Genomic DNA, 22,083 nt, shown 5'->3' on the forward strand with positions numbered 1-22,083 from the left:
CAATAAGAAAGTTAAATCTCTAGTTTAACCACGTGTTAATCAGCAGCCTTCCAAATGCACCTCAAAGAAACAGTGAAACAACACAGTATACTAGATAAAGAAAAAGCTGTCTTTGTTCAAAATAACATGAAGTTATACATGTAAGAACCAGAAATGTACGTTATAGTAAACAGTAGTAGTAAAGTAGACAGTAAAGCACAGTTGCTTATTTATCATGTAGTATATCAGTCTCAGGCACACACACCAGCAGCATCTATTCAAAATCTAGAAGAAGGAAATTATTGAACATTTTACATCTCAGTGCAGTGTCACTGACTCAACTGTGCTTTTCTTTTTCTTCTTTTTTAAAATAATGATGCCAGTGGCAACTGCCAGCAGATGGGTATATACACATTAAGGTACACATGGGCATTTTCTACTATCCATAACAATAGTTTTTGTCCCTTATTTCCCAGGGCTATAATTAAATTACCACACATTCTCTAGGGGCTTTCAATTGTGCTATTTCCACGTGTGAAGTCAGCCAATGCCAAGATATTCTAGGAAATATAGCTGTCACGTCAACTCTCTTGGTTTCTTGCTCAGGTAGCTAAAGGGACTGAGTATACAGACAAAACCTTTGAAGAAGGTGGTAAAGCTGAACAAAGTGAACACGGAAAGAAAACAAGAGAATGGTCAAAAAAGCAAGTTTGGATTTCGGCATTATGAAAACTGGAGGAAAAAGAAAGGAGATATAGAAGGATGAGGTATACAGCAAGACACTATCAGGGCTCGAAGTGGGTCTGGACAACCCTCATGACTGGTAGAGCCACTATGCTAAGCCAGGCCAACGCAAGAACTCTTTTTGCATTTTGATCCTAATTTTAAAATCTGATAGTTCTGAAAAACTTCAGGATTTAATACTAACGCAATTAATGTATCAACATTACACAGGTAGACAATTAATTATTTACTGTCCTCTCTATAAAATAATTATTCTGCTTTACATTGGTTACTGAGCCCTCCTTTCCTGTAAAGTATTTTCACTATTATGTATATTAAAAAGCGCATGTGACAAAGACATTAGTGAATTACCAGTATGGGGGAAAAAAAAAGTTAAACAGGCTTGTTCTGTTTTACAAAAGGTGCAACCATTAAGAACACCACACACCAGGATAAACAGGAAATTAAGACATCATGTTTATGACATGAGCTAGTTATGAAACTAGTGTGAAATCTTATCACTACATCAAAATTCTCTACCAAGTGTATTAAATGCAGTTATAAACTCCAAGCATATTTCAGTCCCTAGACAGTTCTGTCCTGTTCACTAACGTCTTTTCAGTATGCTTAAGAGAGACAAAAAGTGGTTCTTTAGTATTTTACTCCCTTATTCAATTCCTAATGGGTCCACTTGAATTTTGGAAATTTACCTCCTTCTTCCTCCTTTAACTATTGGTCTAGAATAGTGTATTCTAGCTGAAGCCAGGGAGACCTTTGTGAATGAATTCGCGCAGCTGGAAAATGCTTTAAGTAATTTCAGTGCATTTCCCATCAATGATTTATCTCATCTAGTATCATGCTTTCCTCACAAGACCACTTTAGAAAGTATACTTCACTAGCTTAGCTTAGGAAAAAAAAAAAAGATTAAGAAAATGGTGACAAACTTGAAACAGCACTGGACCATCTGCATTTCTTCAGATTAACTACCTGGAACTGCTGGGATTGCTTAGGCACAGCAGGTCACTAAGGGGATGCATGAAAAATGCAGAGAGGTTTTAAGACCTTACTTTCTCACCGAGATGGCACCCAACTCATCAAATTTCTATTCAGGTGAATCCTACATGTACAAAATCACTGAATCAGACAAAAATGCATCAGATTCTTAAAACTGGAGCCACCATCCACAATTCAAACTTAGACAAGCAATTACTTACTATAAAAAGTATAAGAGGATGCATAAAGTAACAAAGCCAGCCTTAGACTAGGTAGTTACTACATAGCTGTTAGTATGAGCTGAAAGATTTTGGTTAATAAGCCAGATAAGTAATGTGTTCTGTATAAGGGATCTTGTGCTGCATGGCTCCTGCTCTTTCACCGTCAGTGAAAGAGTTGAAAGAGATGTATATTGCAGATAGGACAGGAGTATTACAGAAATGCTGTTATTCTTCATCAAAATGGCACCAATGTTCTCTATAACCACTCATCGCAAAAATACTCTAATACCAAAACCGTATTAAACACTGTATCCTTATCAATTAGTCAGCTATGAAAGCATTAAAACTTCAGGGTGGACAGAGCTTTGACTTAGGCTTTCAGCCAGGTTGATCTGAAAATTCCCTAGGCATTTTCAATTTTATTTTTTTTTCACTAAACCAAAGGATAAATAATTATCTTTGAAACACACACAAATGAGATGTCAAAAGCACATACTGAACTTAAAAATAAGTGATCAAGTTCATTGTAAATTTAGTTCAGGAAGATTTGGCTACATACACTTGCCAGGTATCAACGGTCTATAAAGTTAAAAACATCGAAGCTGGTAGATACAGCCTGTTACAGAAGCATACTTAGCTCTTCATTTATATTGTGACAGCTGCGAAGTTTGACATTTTGCCAAAAACTAGAAGCACATTAACAATAAATAGCTAATCCTCCTTGTTTCCTCATCAAAATAAAGGTCAACATTTAAAAAAAAAAATCTATTGGCAAAACCAAACAGAAATCCGCATTTGCTTTCATAGAAATTCACACTTGCCAGAAAACACAATTAGAAGCCACCATTTCAAATTTCAACTTTAGTTCTTACTAGATGTAAACACAGAAACTGTGTTCACTGGCATATAAAATATGTCCTTAGGCATAATGAATTGACATCTGCATACACAGCATGATCAAAGACTAAAAACTGGAAGGCACACCAAGATTATATGACTTGTGTTAAAAACCATACCTCTGGGTTTGATAGAACAGTTGTGTGCATGCACACATGCCTAAGTTTTATTCTAAACAAACTTTCTAGGTTTGTATTTGCTTGTGACAGAAATACAAGTTCCCCTGCTTTTTTAAAATTTCTTATTTATTTTTACAGAAAGAGCAACTTATGCTGTTAAAAGAATTCAACTCACCTGCTGCAAAGAAGAATCCTGTGAGAAGCCAGTTTCTTTAAAGTCAATTTCATCATCACTGGAAGAATGAATGTGGCAGGTAGTAACCTATATAAAGGAATTAAGTAATTTGTGGGTTATATGACAGCCACTCAAGTACACTCACACTATCTGTCTGAATCTTCAGCTTCATATCAAAACAAGAAACTGAATTATTTTTACTATTCCCATCTGCTATACCACATAAAACAGTCCCTGAAATATTTCAATAGCACTAACACATACATGAGTATTAGATAACCCAAAAAAGCCAAGGCTTTTCAGTACTTCAGTATGACTATCTAACATTAAAAAGCCAGTTCTACAGCTGACAGTTATCTAAAACAAAATGAGACAAAACTTGCATCTTGTCTTTGTACTGCATGAAATATATTGACAGTAAGTGAATTAGTAGTCGCCAAAATACTAGAATATATAGAGAGATTCTTCTCTTTTCCTAATACATAAAAATTAAAGGGAAACTGTCTTGGGTATCTACAGTATTTACAAAGAGACAAAAGAATTAAAACTTCAAAAAACTTCAACTACAAATTAAAAATTTCTAACCAGTGTGTATTTGCAGAAGCAAACATGGAGCTGTTGCCACAACAGCTGCTGTTTTAAATATTACCCTTGAAAGAAGAGATTTTTTTGATGATCTGACATAGAACTAGTGGGATTAGTTTGTTCAGTTACACTTATCTAAGCAACATGTTCTTGGAAGTACTCATCTTTGACCAGAACAGCACTCCAAAAGCAATTTCAGCTGGGACAGCAATTAGCTAAAGTAACAGTAGCAACAGCTGACCCTTAAGACATAATCTATGAAACGTCACTAGTATAAAGCAAATTTACAGATGACAGAATTTATACTGGACTATTCTACACACCCCTAGAACTCCATGTTACAGATTCTCAAGTTAAGTCAGGTGGTTCATGGATTTTTTTTATTTTTTGACGAAAATATAAGTCTATACAAAAGGAGTACTTAAACACGTAGAAGAATTCATACAAGACAGACATCTTTCTATGCTCCTGCAAATATCACAGGTCAATGCTACAGTCAGGACACGTGCAAGAGAGAAATAAAGTTGTTACCTGAAGTATATTGTGCTTTTATGCTTTTTCCTCTGTTAGTATAACATGTATTTAAAAAATAATTGCGAGTACTGTATTCTTGCACATCTACCATTCAACCCCGCACTGCAATCTGCATAATAGAAGCACCCTGACTTCAAGTTAAGTGAATTTCTGAAGGAAACCTGACCTATCAACACAAATCTATCATTAAGTGGGAAGAACAGTAATGCACCAAATTATCTCTGAGCTTGTGTCTGGAGAACTGTTACATGAAATGACAGACCAAGTCCATCGAAGGTTGGTGCTCAGTGTATACTTATGAAAATACTCTTGTGAAGTCTGCACGCTTCAAGATAATTACATGGTATTCTATACCACAACCTGAGCTGCCCTAGGTATCACCCCCCTCATGTGGGCACATTTTGAGATGACAAAAGTTAATATACCTACTCCTTCTACAGCTGCAATTTGTTGGGGGAAAAGACACCCAAAACCAAGTAAGAAGTTGTTTATTTAGTTTTAGTTACTAATAACCAACATGTTAATCCCGAGTAGAAATTCTGCCCTTACTGCTGTAACAAGGAAGCTCAGGACTCTTAGCTAGACATAGTATCTTCTACCCCAAATTCTCGCTTTGGAGAACCACAGTTGTGTTATTCAGGTCAGGAACCGAGTGCTTAACTATTATATCATCCCTGACTACATTCTGCTCAAGAGCTTGCTTAGGACAGGAAAACCTGAACCAAGTCAGTCAGTCAACTCATCCACCCAGTAATAAATATAAGGATAATCCATAGAAAATTAAGAAAGGTGTGCAGGGAAAATCTGCACTTTAAATCAGGTATATAATTTTTCAGGTATAAACACTAGTCCTGATAAGCTGTTGTTTTAACCCAGGATGCTTTCATCAACTTACAGAAGACTTCAAACACTCAAACATACCAAACTGTTCAGGTTTATAGATAGAGAGGACAGGCCTATGGAGACCAAAGCACAGATCAAAAGCATGGATATTAGATGATGGTATGACTGGGAAGAAATACTGTGGGGCTGTGCTTTCAGGATACACCCCTAACAATAACTATAACTTAAACTTGACTCAGTAAAACAAGCAGCTGAGTTTTCTGAGATGTCTTTTAATATCTCCTACACTACACTGTACTGTCCATTACTGCTTACCTTTGAACTAAGTGTTAATCTAAGACTGATGAGAATCGATCACACAAGCAGAAACAAAAGCCTGCAACTTCAAAAATTCAAAGACACAGTATTTTCCAGATGGCATTTTAGACACAAGAATTTGTTTTAATGCTTCGTATTCATATTCAACTGAATACTGTGGAGTTTGGAGATATGTTTTCAACAAGTTTTTACTGTTGTTACATTAAGTACGTCCAAGTAAATGATTATGTATCTAAAGAGCTAATTACAATGTTATTAATTATAAAGCAGCTTACAATTCTGCCTCTTTAGATGACTCTTGTCTTGGCCTTGACCAAGAAGTAGCTTCTAACAAGAGGAAAATATCATTATTCTACCAGCACTATGAACTTCTTTGCATTCACAGGCTCATAGGAAAAATACTGTCTATACATCATTTGGTCCCATCCACAAGTTGCACAGTTTCAAATCAGTTTCCTATTGCTCCTATTGCCACACACATCACATTAGCATTATGTTCCAGTTGCTATATTATGTTGAAATAGCAAATTTAACACACTATAGTGTTATAGCCCAATTAATATAGCACCAGCACAAGTTAATGAAGCCACATACAAAGCACTGCATTCCTGGAGAAGTCTGATATATTAAAATTCATTAATTGGTCTTTTAACAATAGAAACAGCCTCTGCTTATTAAAGTCTCCAAGTGGTTACTCTTAAACTGTATGTTTAACATGATTACAGAAAACCTCTTCATACTTCTACTTAAGTTTATTTTTTTTCTAAAAGGGTTATCACTACTGCTGTGCAAAGAAGAAAAATGACAGGTGCACAACGAAAGTATGAAACACTACTTGACTTATGCAAGGTCACTAACACATGAAGTGGGATGCAGGTAGCATTTTCCTATTAAAATTACACAGGCTTATTTACATACTGTAGATAAAGCAATTAACACCAGCTCCTGCAGTTTTAGTTTGCACTCTTTAAGCAGACAGGAACTTTCAAGGACACTAACTTGAAGCTGTAAAGAAATCTTCCTTCTTGGCAATTGTCTGGGATGAGCTATAAAAACTGAGCTACTGCAAGATTCCCATACAAAACATTAATGATATTACTTTAGCTTAAAAATAAATTAAAGAATTAACAGCTCCATAGCTCAGCAACTAAATGTACTTGTTGATACAAGTACGTGGTAGTTAGGAAGACTGGTAGTGATGCTGACAAAAAGAAACTGGGGCCCAAATAAACAGAAGCAATTTTGATACCTTACCCATCACTACTTACCAGGTCCACTGTATTCCTCTTGTTAGTTTCTCCTAAAGAGCTTGTGCAGAATGTCTCCCATCGCTCTCTGACCTCCTCTGGAAGCTCTAGTGTAGGAACCAGGAAAAAAAAAAATGTTTTGGTACTAACGACAATGGAGCATCACTTAATTTTTAATTGTTCTCTTCTGCTCTACCAGAAATACTGCAAAGAACATATACATCTTCCTAAATCCATAAGGATTACGCCATCTAGCAAACAAGTCCAAATTAAGTAAGTCAGCATCTCTTTGCATTTATTTCAGGGAGCTTTGATACTGTTTAAAAAGAAGACTTAGGCATATGTTTAACAGCAGCTGGTTTTAAATTGAAGGTGTCAGAAATAATCAGTATTTTCTTCTTTTATCCAACAGCTGCCTTTTAATTTGTTTGATTTGTTTCCTCAGAATTTGATAATGAAAGCCATGAAGACAAACTTAAGACCATTAACATTACCTTTAATGAGCTGTTGGACTAGTGTACTGTTTGGCCCCTTATCTGTACTATGCACAATACAGTTTGCTATCCTTGTCAGATGACCCATATAGCCATGCCGTCTTCCTCCTTCAGCCCTGCAAGAGACAAAAGGAATTCAACTGCCCACACTCAGAGCAACTGTGCTACCATATTTTGTTATAAAACACTGTACCAGAGTCAAGAAGTTACACAAGACAAATAGTGTGGGGGTTCTTAAGCAGAAGAGTTGCACTCTAAAACCAAAGGTTCACAAAAATACTGAAGAACTTAAGATACCAACTGTTTTGACTACACTACGCCTGTTTAGAAGACTTAACAAGCATGTAAGGTACCACAAAGGAAGTGTAGAGTATATGACCAGATTATTTGTGCTTTCATGTTTCTGTGTGTAGAAAGAAAAATGTACAGCATAATCAAGATAAAGACAAAATTAAAGATAAAGGCAGATCCACAGGTTTTAGGAGCTGAGAGTATTTTTCAAAATCCCAATACACCAAACATTCTCTCACAGCCTTGAGTCCATGACCAAAAGAGAAAAATTCTTAAATCCTAAGTGTGCTCTAGTATTGCAGGGTTTCTTAACATAGAAACATGTTTCTTAGCATACAGAGCTAGAATGGTATGACCACCTGAAATTTAAGTTGGGATCATTGCTTTCCTGAAGTTTAGGAATGTCATTTAATTGCATACCAAAGGAATAGGTGGTGCAAATATTTTTTAAGTAACAGAACTGCTTTGTAGAAACAGGAATTACCAGTTTTTAGATTAGTGCTTTGAATAGCTATGATCAGCTGGAACCATTCTAGATCTGACCAAAGAGCTAAAGTGAGAGCTTTGACCTGGACTGAATATCTAGCATTTAGCTGCAAGCTAACCAGACATTTGCTATGTCAGCTTTTTAAGGTTTTATGCTTTTAAAATGAAAAAAAAAAAATCAAGAAAGACACACTCAATTGGCTAGACAAACCTCCCACGAACTTCACTGAAATCTTTGTGAAGTGACAGCAGTTCACAAAGTAGCTGATGCAACTGCATACACAGTAAGCAAACACAAATCACATTACATGATTTTCCACCATCATTATCTAACACGAGGTGACTGAAATTATGTTATGTCAATGCAAGATGTCGTGAATGAAACATTGTTTACAGGAACAACTTGAGAGAGATATTCTGGTCTTATCTCCTCAACTGCTTAGGTAACAAGTATATTCAAAATAAGCAACGTGTGATGATGGCAAAGACTACAATTTCTGAGAGGATATGCCATAAAGAGCACTTGTATTTGACAAAGTGGATTGACTTGTCATTGCCTTACTAGATACTAGTAGTATCTTCTGTTAGCAAATGCTTAGTAATTCCAGTGAATCAAATAAGTTTTTATTGTCAGATATCAGATTTTTACCAGCAGAAAACAGTCATCCTCAAACTTCTAGAGCTGCTTGAAATAAAATTACGTGACAGAATACAAAAGCATTAAAAAAACCCATTTCCTGAATCAGCTAAGCTAAAAATACCTTTAGATTATCTTAAAGACTTATCTTTTATATTTGGAGTCATAACTGTACAAAACTGGATAAAGAGGTGAATTACTTACAGTAACAGTCTGCTCATTTCTCGCAAACAAAAAACAATTCTTTCCAGACAAAAGCACAATCTGATGTTTACAACAGTATTTTCCACATTCATATTTGCAAACATGAGACTAAATATTTAATTAATTCATCCATATGGTAGCACTGGATCAAGAACATTCTTATCCAACCAAAGAATAGTTTTAAGTTGGATATATGGAAATAACTTGCCATACTTCTCTCCTATGAGAGTCCAATTGCTGATAAAGTTGGCAGTTCTCTATAACCTCAGGAAAATACGATAGAAAATAGAAGACATTTGGGAGAGCATGTTTTCTGCAGTTAAATTAAGTCGCATTCTCTTTCTTTGTACCACCCTCTTCACCTACTTTAACACCCTTATTTTAAAGTCAGTTACATTAGCCATATATTTACTATCCAATTCACATCAAATAGGAACAGGAATATTTGTGGGAGTATAACTGTCTCAAATGATACACCAGCAAACCAGCAACACTACCCCAGTCAGTTAATTCACTATTTTGACAAGTTAAAGCTAACATTTACTGTTCAGTATCTCCTGAGGCAAACTTATGAGCTGTTTTACCACCTCAGGTGAATACTGAGGTTTTTTTTCTCGAGCAATGAACACAGTTTCAGAAAATGTTAGCTACTTGAAACTTCCATCCTTTCACAAACCCATACTTTTAGAAGGTATTCCGTCGATGAGGACTTGGCTTTCACTACTTAGGAGTCTTTCATTTGTTTATAAGTAATTTTCAGTTGCTTACTGGAGAAAAGTATTTCCTGTCCTCTCAAAACTTATGGTATATTTCTGTACTTGAAGATGGGTAGACTTTAAAGATCATAGTAGTATCTTATACATGGCAAGAATGACAAACAATAGTATTCTCAAATGGTCATGGGATAAAGCATTAGAATGCTACCAGAAAGTAGTATGAGAGAAAGCTTTAATACAAATATTAACATACAAGCGTTTTTAGAACTGGCCACATGAGTTATGAATTGGTCATACATTCATTTTACAATTCAAGTTTTATGTAGACAATTGCAGGGAATGAGAAAACTAGTTACTCACTGTTTCTTCTCATTCATCTCCCAGGCTTCAAGTATTCGCTCTATTAATTGGCACTTAAGGAATAGCTATCAAAAAAGCAAAATATGCTTAGTAGCAGTAAAGTGGAACACTATTATGCATTTTACAGTTGATTTTAACAAATACTGAAAAAACTAATTTCAGGTTCAGGATAAATACTTTCATTAAGTTCAAAAGCAGCAGTCAGATCTAAACCTGAAAGCTAAGCCTGTATTAATTCTACTTCTCTTTATAGCTGCTGAGTTGTAGTAACATAAAGCTATTGAAATAGCAATTTTAATTCTTAAAAATAAGAGGAACTTCTCCTTCAAGGAAAATAAATACTTGCAGCTTTGCACACATGCTCACTTTGTGGCAGCAAAAATCTACTCTACAGCACATTCAGGTTTAACACACAGAACTGACATTTTAAGAAAAAAACCGAAAAATATTCCTGTTCATCCTATATATAAATTAAGTAAAATTGAGGTATATTTCATGTAAGACTAACTGCTATGATAGCCTGGAGACAGAAAAATTCAAGGGATTCCCAAAAAAACACAACTTACGTGTTTCAGTAAGAGATTGTCCCCAGTGGAATCCTGATCTGTAATGGTGCCATTTTCTGTGCTTTCAAGAGGACTTGCAAGAATCAATGCAATACAGATTTCTACTTGAGTATGCAAAAAGTTATTCCAAGTATACTTAAAGAACATGTCCTGCAAAACAAATTCAACAAGGTTTGCACAATACAAGGTCTTTTCATTAAACATAACCAATAGTCTCACCCCAGCAAATCATCTGAATGACTACACAAACAAATTCTTTTAAGTTTTGCAATAAGTAGTATTGTGCAAGAGACAATTTGTGACCTACAAAAAAGTTAATTCTTGTGCTTGCTATTATCTGAACACAAGGACCATCATACTGGATCAGAACAAAAACTCAACTGTAACTGGATTCATCCCGGGGGTAACCAATAATGCACTTTCAGAGGATGAAGACAGAGAGGAATGACAATCCCCACTTATTTTTTCTGCTAGCTGCAGCCCAGAGAGTCCCAGAGTCAGAAGTGTTATTTATGAACTTAGAGGCCTTGACAGATTTCTCTTTTTTGAGTTCACTTAATCTTCTAGCATCTACAATATCATTTATCATGTGCTCCTCACTTCAGTGAGATTCCTTACAAAATCATATCTACCCATTTTGAACTTGTCATCTACTAGTTTTATTAATTTATTACAGAAGGTTACCTTAGATAATCAAGATGCAGTTTAAGATTATTAAATGCCTTACACAAGACACAAATACTGAAATTGACTCCACATTATTCCTCTTAAACATAGGAAAGATTTTTTTAAGCTTTATGTCCAGTTATTTTAGACTACTTCTTACTGCAAGCATGAAGCACCGAGTTCATATGTTTACAATTATTTTTTTTTTCTCATATAAAACCTGCAACAGAAAAGCATGTTCAAAACTCACTGAAATTAGTTTACAAAATAATCTACTTGTAAGAACATGCAAGTGTTCATAGCATGTAATTCCCCTAGACAATGCATCAGGGAAAAACTTCAGTTATGGTGAAGTTAGCTATTTGTATACAAGTTAGCACCTGTCTGCAAACCCAAGTTGTACAGAGAAATTGAGATGAAGACTACAGCCATAGCTGTATTTATTAGTTGAAGAAAAAAATATCTGGCATGTTTTGCTAGTTATTTTTTAACTGATACCAACATTTGAGCTTTTTGGTCAAACTAAACACAAAGAATGTATGTCCTGCTATAGTTGGAAGTATGAAATAGTAAGTACTCAAAATACACATTCCACATTAGCAAAGAACAGTTGAGTTAACTGACTGAAAGTTTGTTGTGCAGCATCTTGCTTTCAGAGATTTGAAGGTGTACAAGCTGCCCAGAATAACAGTCCCTTTAAAGGACAGTGCCGAGATACCATGTGGTGTGCCATATACTATTAAGAGAGAAAAAGGGATTTTGAGGGAACAACTTAGCAAAAGAATGAAAACAGCAGAAGAGCCTTGAACATGGCTGAAAACTTGAGAATACTCAGTTATAAAAATAAATGTGTTAAGAAAACCACTTCACATATTTATAAAGGTGCAGAGAATAAGAACCATTTAAGTGATCAGAGGAAAATGCTGACTTCAGACAAATGAATTTAACAGTAAAATCCAATATTAGAAGTTTTTAAACAAGTGTAACAGAAGCCACAACACAAACAGGCTGAAAAGTTAGGCTGGAAAATACACTACAAATTACCTGCAGTGACAGAAAAAACAGACAAGATCTTAATAGCAGTCCATAAAAATAAAGGCGGTAGCATGAAGTTCTTACCAGTATTACTCCTATGCTGTTAAGCTCTATAAGCTCCTGATTCACACTGCTTGTATTGGTCTGTAAAAGGCTAGATATTAATCTAATCACATTTAAACGTGTGTTTCCCACAGGTGGATCCAATACACCCCAGGTTGTCTTCATGAGACCCTTCTGAAAAAGAAAAAGGTACATACATAAAATCCATTAAAATATCTTAAAAAAACCCCAGCTCATTATTCCTATGCACAATGACAGAGTAGTGCTTAAAAATACACACAATCAGTCCTTGAGCAACAGTCTTACCTTCACTCTGCAAAAAAGCAATTTTTAGTGATGAATACTATAGATTATTTATTTTAACTCCATAGACAGGAAGCACTAAAAACAGTCACATGAAACCAATGACATTGTTAACTACAGACAGGATCTCAAACTAGATGCACTCTACCCAACCTTGAAAGGAATCAGGAAATTCCTTTCCAGGAAATGCTTAATATACTGGTTTAATCCATGTACAGCTATAGTCTACATTGCTACAATATACACAAAACAGCTAAGTGGACAGTCTCTAAATATATGATAATGCCTCAACAACCCTAACTTCATATACGAGAAAACAATTTCATTAAGCAACAAGCTTCTCTGGTGTTTTATTCTAATGTTATACACAAAACAAGCTCCATCTCTAGTCTTTGAAGGAGTTACTTCCAACACAGCAAGAATCTCTTTCCATGCAATAATGGGTCCTTGTATTATAATCATAAGCTTCATAGTTCTTACATTGACATTTTAGCTGGTTAACAAACCAGAATTATTGTCATGTAACTAAGTGCCAGCCATTAAGAAGAATCTGGTGTTAGCTGGTAAGAGCTTAAAGATCTAATAGCAAATATGCAACGAGCAGGGGAATTCATAACGAAAACGACTTCCTATCTTAAGGCACAAACACATTTTGACAAGACCACTACTGCCTTCTGTAACACTGGATGTCATTTTTGCCTGACCAGTGCCACCCTTGCATCAGAAAGAGATGCCTGACAACCTGCTAGTTCATTTAGTCCATTCCTTACATAAAGCAAAAATCTAAGGATGATCATTTAACTAATGCTCAAAATGAGCAACAGACTCAGTAACTTCACTAGATGACTTATTCAAATGCTAAGTATGTCTGACTATGAGAAAATACTCAAGTATCTTATGTGACCCTGCTTTTACTGTAATATAGACCTGTATCTTGCCATACTCTTGCAATAAAGATAATACAGTTTCTTTGCATTTTATTACCTCTTCTCTATTTGGAAATCCTGAGGTCTCATCTTCTCCAGGCTAAAATAAACTTTAATACTACCTTGACAGCCCCTGCCCCCCCTGGTATTTTATACACCTCTGGTCTTTACTTCACTTTGGCCCACAAGTTCTTCTCTCTTACGGATTGTGGTTCCCAGTTCAGGGTACAGTGCTCCAGCTAAAATTCTGCCAGTGAAAATTTGAGTGGAAAAATATAAATGGATCATAGATAAGCCCTCTATTTATACATCTTGTATTTATCTTTTACAATAGCATGACATAGATAATGTTGCTTAAATCAATTAAAAAGCGCAAAAAATTTAATATGCCTAGAGTGCAGGGTCCATGCCATGGAGCTGGTCTACTTGGGTCCTGGGCCAGTCTAGAGGAATTGTGCTGGCCTCACGTGGGCCATGCCAAAGTTCCAAACAACTGAAGCATCCATAGTCTGTTTCCTATCCAGATAGGATTTCCAAGCAGAAAACAGGACTCATCTTGAGAATATATAGCAAATCTCTTTTCATTGCTTTCAGAAAGAAGTAATTGCTTCAAGACTATTCTGCCAATTAAACAAAGTTTAAGCTGGAAAAACATATCAATTCGCACAACACATTGGCTCAGGGACAATAATAATGAACAGCAAAGCTCACAACAGGCTGGGAAAGAGCCTGGGTACTTGCCCGAAAGCTGTCAAACTGAGTTTTGTTAGTTATTACAACCTGCCTAAAACACAGTCAGACAGTGACAGTCTTGTTTTAATTAATTTGGTAACACAAGGTTTCACTTACTTTTGGAGGCTCAAGTAGGAGTTCATGGAAGGATGAAAGTCGTGCTTTTATGGCTTCTAAAACACTTTTATTGACTGAATATGTTGAATTGCTCATTCCTGGAGGACAGATCTCTATATGGCCTTCAAATCTAAAACACAAGGAAAATCTGATAATTAATATCAAAACTATTTGTAAAACATCTTTAAGGTATGATTTTGAGAGTGTCATGGTTCTGAAGGCATGTGAAAAAAAAGAGTGAAAAGGCAAGTAAAAACATAAGGTTACAAATATAAATTAAGTGTGAAGTAATGGTTGAACAAGACTTTTCCAAATGCTAGCTCTAGTGTTTTTGGTTTATTGTGCTTGAAATCTCCAATATGGTTTTGAGATTAAACATTATAGCTGTTGTATTTCCTCTTTCAGGCAGATAAAGAACTTCTTTCATCTATCCTGAACAACTTAAGTTGAATGTACCACAGAGATCTATTATAACTTCTCAAAGTGAAGTTATAATAAAATTCCAAATAACTTTTTAAAAAGTCAATACCCACTCACTGCATTGTACATATATCCCTATCCCTTGTATCCAGAAACAAATTGATGAAATATACTCAAGTCTGATCTGTCAAGGGGCACTTAAACTAGATTCCAGAAAAAACTGCAAAAAGACCAGTCATTTGGTTGAAGCGTAGTAATGCCAACCACAATCTTTTTTGCTCTTTTACTTCTTCAGCTACAGCAGGTCAAAAAAATGGCTCAGTCATAAGTACATGGAAGACACTTGCTATTGCTGAACAGTAGTTAAATTATGCAGGCATAATTTAAGCGAAATAAGAACACTTACGTCTGTCGCCTTGTCTCAAGTAAGGTCAATAGTATTTGGATTGCACTGACTATTGCAGATTCGTTTTTTTCTTTATGAAAAATATTAGACAGCAGCTGCTCTATAATTTCTTGTCTGAAAAGAAAAGCATTGGCATCAGATAGAATGCTATTTCAGGATACAGCTGTTAACAGAAGTAGCTACCATTTTCCCATATAAAATAAGGGGATAATACAAAGAAAAGAAGTAGCTATTTCAGGCTAGCAGGTACCACTAGGGCAATCACTCTCGTCCTCACTGCCCCAATCACATTTTCCTATTCCTTACATTGCTCTAGTTTTATGATCTGATAACTGACACTACAAGAAGGAAGTTTTCAGTCAGATCAAAAACCTGATTCTTGACAACCACGAGCAACCACACAGCTTGCCGTAACAGCCACACAAACCTAAACCTATAACTAGCAAAAGGAAGAAGGGAATACAGGAGAATCTTCTCTGGCAGAAACACATGCTTAGATTAACTTAAAACAAATAACAGAACAAAACCAAAGTCTCCCATGTGTACTCTGCGCAGTATCAAGCTGCCCTCCACACATCTGATCCCACTAATCTTGGCAGTGCAGAAAATATTTTAATGAGACATGCCCCCTCCCCGCCCCAAGGAAGTTCATCAGGTGGGCTCTGCTTACTTGCAGAGTTATTTTAAATTACAGAGACAGATGACAGGTAGCCAAGAAAATTCACCTGAAAAGTGAAGCTTGACATTTCTAAAGGTTTTCAAGGTCAAAAGTTAAAAACTTTTTTTTTTTTAATGAACTGAAAATAAAATCAGAAATTCAGCAAACCAACTTACTTCTCCAGACTTGCAAGTAGTGGATCTGGTTCTGAACTGTTCTGTACTTGTAACATCTGATCTCTGCTTAGACGAATAATTTCGCAGAGTGACTGTGATGCATTTGAATGCCTCTGGAACAGAAAACCATAGCTTTTTACTCTAAGAGTAATAACATGCTGGGGGGATTGAAGAAGTGGGGGACAAAATAGAGGGGGAACCACACACCCTATCCTTAAATGACCACACTTAAATACTGAAATGTAATTACTGAAAAAAAGCTAGCAGAAATCAGTAAAACTCAGAGTCCTAACTCTACGTTGTACAGCAACTTGCTGAACAGATAGACCCAGAAGAGTATCAAATCAATACTTACATCTTCATCTTGAGATGGATGTACAATTTCCACAAGCCGCTGGATAATTCTCTCCTCATTTAGCCACTGTAAAAGTGTTTGTAGGTGTTACTAAGAATGCTATCCAAGTAAATGCATTAAATGAATTAGAATTAATGAAATTAAAAGAAGTCATTTGACAATTGCCACAAGTTATACTGTTGATATTTCTAAAGGACTAACAATACTTCAGAAAAAAGGAAAAAAGTAAAGTAAGTGTTTCTGAGCAACTGTAAAAAGAAAGCCTTACGTATAATTTTAAAATAAACCTTCTGACACCAAAAAAGTGTTCAGTAAGGTCCAAAACATTTTAAAAATTCCATCTAGCAGTTACAAGTTTGAAGTCCAAGGAAGAGACCAGCCACTCAGGTTCTAAGTTGCCCCACCAGCTCTGTGGCTCTGCTGGAAATGTATTGGCAGCTCCAAGCAAAAAAAACCCCCACACCTAATTTCAGCACATTTAAGAAATAAACTTCGTAAAACCAGCAGAAGATAAGCCATCTTACAGTTCACACACATCAGACAAAAATCCTCTGAGACATTTTACTTACATTTAACACTTCTTGCCGGGGCTGTGGAGGTTCTATGCAAGTCAGTAGCCTCAGCAACAAGTCCATGATAGCAGAGGTCCCTATGTGCTTAATAATGAGGTCTACAAAATCATGTTTTCGCTTCAAAAAATCCACAATCTAGAAATCAAAAAGCTTACATTTGCTTATCTGTATTTTACATAGTAAGTTACACCAACCAGTTCTAGTTTCTCCTCTACCAAATGGAGAAAATAAATGAACTTCTTAAACACTTTTGTCACTTAAAGCTTGCAGTACAAGGCAAGATAAAATAATGCACACTTAAAGAATAGCAGAAGTGGCACAGGACAGATCCATACTATGCACAGTGTGTCCTGGGCCTCCTCTCAAGACCAACTTGCTGTCCATAAGCTACTTATAATCCAATGCACAGTCAGCTTTCCTTTTTGGTATGAATTACTCTCCTCCCTGCTTAATGAGCAAAGCTCGACACAGCAAACCCTTAACATAACACAAATACAGAGCTTGCTAAATTAAAGATACAGAACAGAGTCACAAACTTAATTTGCTTAGGTGAGAGTGCCAGTCATTGCAGCTGTTTGCAGTACTGGGCCACATGAGCAGAGAGTACAACAACATTTCTGAAGAAGGACTCCAAATGTTTCTCACCTTGTTCTAGAACAATTCTTCACACCAAATTGGACCCACTCCCACTGACTCAGTCCGCTTGCTTTCACCTCTAACAGCAATTAATGCAAATATCACTATAAAATACTGAGCTAAGCTAAGCACTCATACGCTGATTGCACAAATAGCTGAGGCAAATCTGAATCAAATATATCTTACTCATCCAGATATACTTTTTTAATCCTTTAATACAAAAAGTTAGTATCTTCAGCTAGTATGGAACTTGAATGCTCTTTTTTGACTCGGCTGCTATCCCTCAAACGTGTACTCTTGAAACAGCATTGCCGAGTACTACAACTTTATTAGAACATTTGATAAATTGGAGAGCTTGTAAATATTTACCTGTTCTGGTTTTCTGCTTATTAGAATACTTAGCACCTTGCTGAAGAAACTGGCCAGTAAAGGGTTTAGAGGAGATTCATTTAAGAGGAAGCTGTACAATTTCATAAGTAAGCGTTCTTCTTCTCCCAGCCTGTCATTGATCTGTGAGACATCTGATGTAAGCAGCTCACACGATATGTTTGGATATCTGGGGAGAAGTAAAAAAAAAATTATCCATAACTCATACTTCAAAAGTTGTCATACTTCCAGCTCTGAACCCAGAACTTGGTAAGGCTTCTGACCAAGTTTTCAAGCAAGGCTGGTCTGCATTAATTAAAGCAGCAAACTACTGCAAGGTTACATAACTGCACATTCAGCCTACAAGCTCTGTTCTTTCATTTAAGAAATGGACTCCTCTTCTTCAGTAGCAATAGGACAACACTAGGGAAGTTGGGAAAGGAAAGGGCAAGCTTTTATTTTAAGATATATTGTTAAATCCATCTGTTCAAATACTGATACCTAATTTCAGAAGACACTTTTTTTTTTTTGGAAGGGAAAAATGTTAGTTACCAAGAAGTTAAGCAGACTGATAGTACTGGACCAATACTGAGGAGGGAGCAGTGTGTTTGCCCTTTTCTAATAAAACAGAGATTATATTTAAAAGGTCAAAAGGAATAGCTTCAGGATTTTTTTTTTTATATATATATATATATGTAAAAATTATGTAAAAACTCAGTACACTGGCTGTAGTCTGACAAAGCCTCTAAAACTAGCTAGTACTGCTTTATGAAAGTCAGAAGTACAGTTCAGAACACTGGCCGTAAAGACCAGCAATTTCCTGCATTTGACAGTATTATCACCCACTCACACTGAAGGTAATTATGACAGCATTAGCAGCTTAAGTTTTCTAAGTGAGAGATGCTTGAATTCCAAACTCTACTAGAAACACTTACAGGAGGCTTGGTTTAGCAGAAATGGTGGAGTGCTGCAACTAAACGTGTAGTTTAGGTCACATGTTTTTTTACATACCGTTTTAAGAAAAAAGCAGCTTTCTGCACAGACAACAATCAAATAGGCCAAAAGTGGCAGAAGTGCTTTTATACAAATTGCTAGGTTGACTTTTGAGTTTGAATCTTCTCAGCAAACTAGCTGAAGTCACAGCTATACCCAATTCTTACAGTTCTAGCTCTGCAAAGAAAACATCAGCAATTGGATATTAAGTACATTCTTCCAAGGAGTGCTACAGACCTTCTAATAAGCGTCTTCAAAACATCTTACCAATCATTGATAAAACAAAGCTTAGCTTTGGTAAGCTAAATAAATAGGGTTTTTCATTCAACTATTTTCTTAATAATCACAGCTACAAGATTCTTCATGAGTTCTGACTTTTTTTTTTTGCAAGCCTCCTTAACCACAAATGCCTCCAAAACCAATTGCTGTCCTAAGAGGCTTCTATTTGAAAAATATGCAAACATCAGAATGATTTATTTAAAAGTTCTACAAAGCCCCTTGAAAACAAACTTACTCTAAAGATACCAGTATTGTACTACACATCAGCACACAGTGACTCAAAACACAGTCAAATTAACTGGAGTAAGTTACCCCTCTTCCCACCTTCCCAAGTCTCCCCCACCCCTAAAAGTTTTCCTACTTATATCGAATTTTTTCATCCATGTCTTGAGGTGGCTCTTCGATAATAAATGAAACTAAATCTTCCAAACATTCTGACTTCAGCAGAAACTCTATAAGTTTGCGATTCTGAGCCTTGCACTCTTGCAGAACATCCTCTTCATCCATCAATTCCTTCAGTGTTACATCTTCCCTCTCTAGAAGTGTATCTATGTGGGATGACGAATGGAGATCAAATTTCCAAAACATGCTGGTCTGGATAAGAAGAATATACACAGAACATTAAGTTTACAAATCTATTTAAGCAGTATTTGTACTAACACTTCATAGGAGTATTTCATAGCTTCTAGCCCCAAAGGTACCTGCATGCATAGAAACTTTCTAGAACTTGAATGAGACACAACAGTAGATGCTGATGATCAAAAGCTACAAATTCAGGCTTGATTAAGTATGACTGAATACTCCATAGTAGTTTTTGTACCTTTAGCAATAGCCAATATTCTAATATCCAAAGATAAAGTTAGGCAGCTCCAGGGTTTTACTTACATGATAGAAACATGCTAATCTGCATTAAGGAAAAAATGTGTAACTTCAGTTTTCAATTTATTGAATTTGCTCTTCCCAACCTTTGTTTTTAATTTATGCACCAAGTCTCATATTCAGAACAAGCTGCTCAGCAATTAATACAGCTGGGAAAAGATAAAACGAGCACTGCATAAACACACTAGAGTACCACCGCTACCGTTGAACAAAACGCCTATAAAGGTGGAGGGATTATAATAATTTTAATTTACAGGCAGCACACATCAAAGTGCTGGAACTAATTTCAACACAGGACTACTCTCTTCACTGTACTTCCCTCCACAAACTTGACACAGTAGGACGAACAAGGGACAATAACATATCTTATGCAAAGACATGAAAGGGCAGTGGCCCCAACCACTGAAACACTGTAAAAGGCCGTAACAGAAATGTATAAGGATGAGCAACTTAACCTTTCCTTATAAAATGCTTTGGCACCTCCATGTTGATTGTGTTGCTCTAAAACACTCTGCAAGCAGTTCCTACTAAGACAACTGTGCTATCAGAATACAGTATTTCAGTCTATGATAGATCCAATAAACTCCTGCTTTTACTTCTCACTAAGTTCAATATAAGCATCCACTCCATTCCCCACTCTCCAAATCAGGGCTTTTACATTACATTTAGCCTCTGACACACTGTCAGATGGTCTTAGGTGAATGCAGAATTTAAATGGATTGAAAGAGATACTACAGATACCAGAGAACAGTAAGGGAAACTTTTCTTTCCTTCCAATTGGAAGCAGCATGGTTTTGAGCAGTACTCATTTAAATAAGGAAAGAAACACTCCTTTTGCTCCTTTAGTAACCTGCCTTCCAAGTGTGAAGGATTAATTCAAAATGTTAATTCTTGCTGTGCATTAGTGACATCATCAGCTGCGAGAACATATAGTTACTGCAGAGAATGTAGGTGAACAGTACTATTTTAGCGAGAACACTTCTGTCAGCTGCAGGTTGTATGCAGGAGCAAGCTTAAAGACAATAATCAAACTATGCTTTTGTCATACACTCTTATAAAAACCTACAAAAACTAAAATATAAGTACCTAATTCTTAGGCAAACAAAGAGGTAGACAGTTTTAAGCATTTATTTCCAAGTTAAAATGGACTCAGCATGCACATTACAGCTACTTATTAACAGTGAAGTATCAAATTTAGTATTTCAGCAGTTCAGAAAACAGACACAAGTCCAAGGATCCAGCAAAAACCTTACAACTCTTTTCATTAGCAAGACTTCCAGTATTTAGCCTAAATATTAAAAAGCCTCCATACTCAGTATGGAGAAGTTTTAATAGCTTTCAGGGTTTTCATTATTGCTTTAACCATTGCACGCTGATCACTTAATACCACCTCACTTTGCTTAGCCTTTTGTCAGAAGTTGTAAACATACATAACTGCCCCTAGATTACATAGCTTTCTGTTTAAAGATATGAAAGTCAAGCAAAAGCAACCAGGAAAAGTTACAGATAATTTCAATTGCAGTATCAGTACTTAGAATCATCTGAAATCCCATGCATGGATTAAGTTGTTAAAAAACAGAAAAAAATTATTTTCTATTAAAAATATTAGTAAACTTACAAGCAGGGTTCAAAACACCTGATCTCACAAATTAGCTTAAATCAAATTATACAAACTTGATATTAAAAACACTAGTTTGTGGGCATTCAGGCTACACACAGACTTACTGTAAGCAAGTGAAACTACTGCATTATTAAAGCCCCAGGATTTTTAAATTTTTTTTTAAACCTCTAGAAAATAGATCAAATCCCTCCCCTTGCCCTAATAAGTGAAAGTAGCAGCTTTGGAAGTAACAACTATCTATGCTAATTCCAGATGTAAATCCCTCTGCAGTGATTAAAGCTCATTTTAGTAGATTAGATTCAGTGTATTTCTCAGTTACTTATTTCAACAGAAATTCAACAACAGAAAATAGCAACAAAAAAAAGAGGCATACTACTGCAAACATGTTACTGTGTTATTTCACAAACTGTCTCCCAGGCAAACTCTTTTAGGGGGTGCTCCCTCAACATGTCAGGTGCCAGCCAGAGATTATTCCATCATTTTTCAACAGGA

The 22,083-nt window shown here is 35.9% G+C and overlaps 1 protein-coding gene across 3 annotated transcripts in view; it reads right to left on the reverse strand.

The window, feature by feature from the left end:
* The window catches only part of PPP6R3 (protein phosphatase 6 regulatory subunit 3), a gene marked incomplete at its 5' end in the record, with an annotated part of 39,347 nt that extends 19,668 nt beyond the window's left edge, over nucleotides 1–19,679 (reverse strand). For all 3 annotated transcript variants that reach the window (XM_082001046.1, XM_082001045.1, XM_082001047.1), the window contains 13 exons: nucleotides 3,108–3,194; nucleotides 6,656–6,741; nucleotides 7,129–7,244; nucleotides 9,823–9,887; nucleotides 10,389–10,538; nucleotides 12,174–12,326; nucleotides 14,231–14,360; nucleotides 15,057–15,170; nucleotides 15,891–16,003; nucleotides 16,246–16,311; nucleotides 16,815–16,952; nucleotides 17,823–18,009; nucleotides 19,453–19,679. In XM_082001046.1, coding sequence (XP_081857172.1) covers nucleotides 3,108–3,194; nucleotides 6,656–6,741; nucleotides 7,129–7,244; nucleotides 9,823–9,887; nucleotides 10,389–10,538; nucleotides 12,174–12,326; nucleotides 14,231–14,360; nucleotides 15,057–15,170; nucleotides 15,891–16,003; nucleotides 16,246–16,311; nucleotides 16,815–16,952; nucleotides 17,823–18,009; nucleotides 19,453–19,679 — 1,632 coding nt within the window. The remainder of the gene's footprint in view (nucleotides 1–3,107; nucleotides 3,195–6,655; nucleotides 6,742–7,128; nucleotides 7,245–9,822; nucleotides 9,888–10,388; nucleotides 10,539–12,173; nucleotides 12,327–14,230; nucleotides 14,361–15,056; nucleotides 15,171–15,890; nucleotides 16,004–16,245; nucleotides 16,312–16,814; nucleotides 16,953–17,822; nucleotides 18,010–19,452) is intronic.
* Between the last annotated feature and the right edge of the window lie 2,404 nt (nucleotides 19,680–22,083).

Source organism: Phaethon aethereus (assembly GCF_964289735.1).
Source record: "Phaethon aethereus genome assembly, chromosome: 5".
Taxonomy (NCBI): Eukaryota; Metazoa; Chordata; class Aves; order Phaethontiformes; family Phaethontidae; genus Phaethon; species Phaethon aethereus.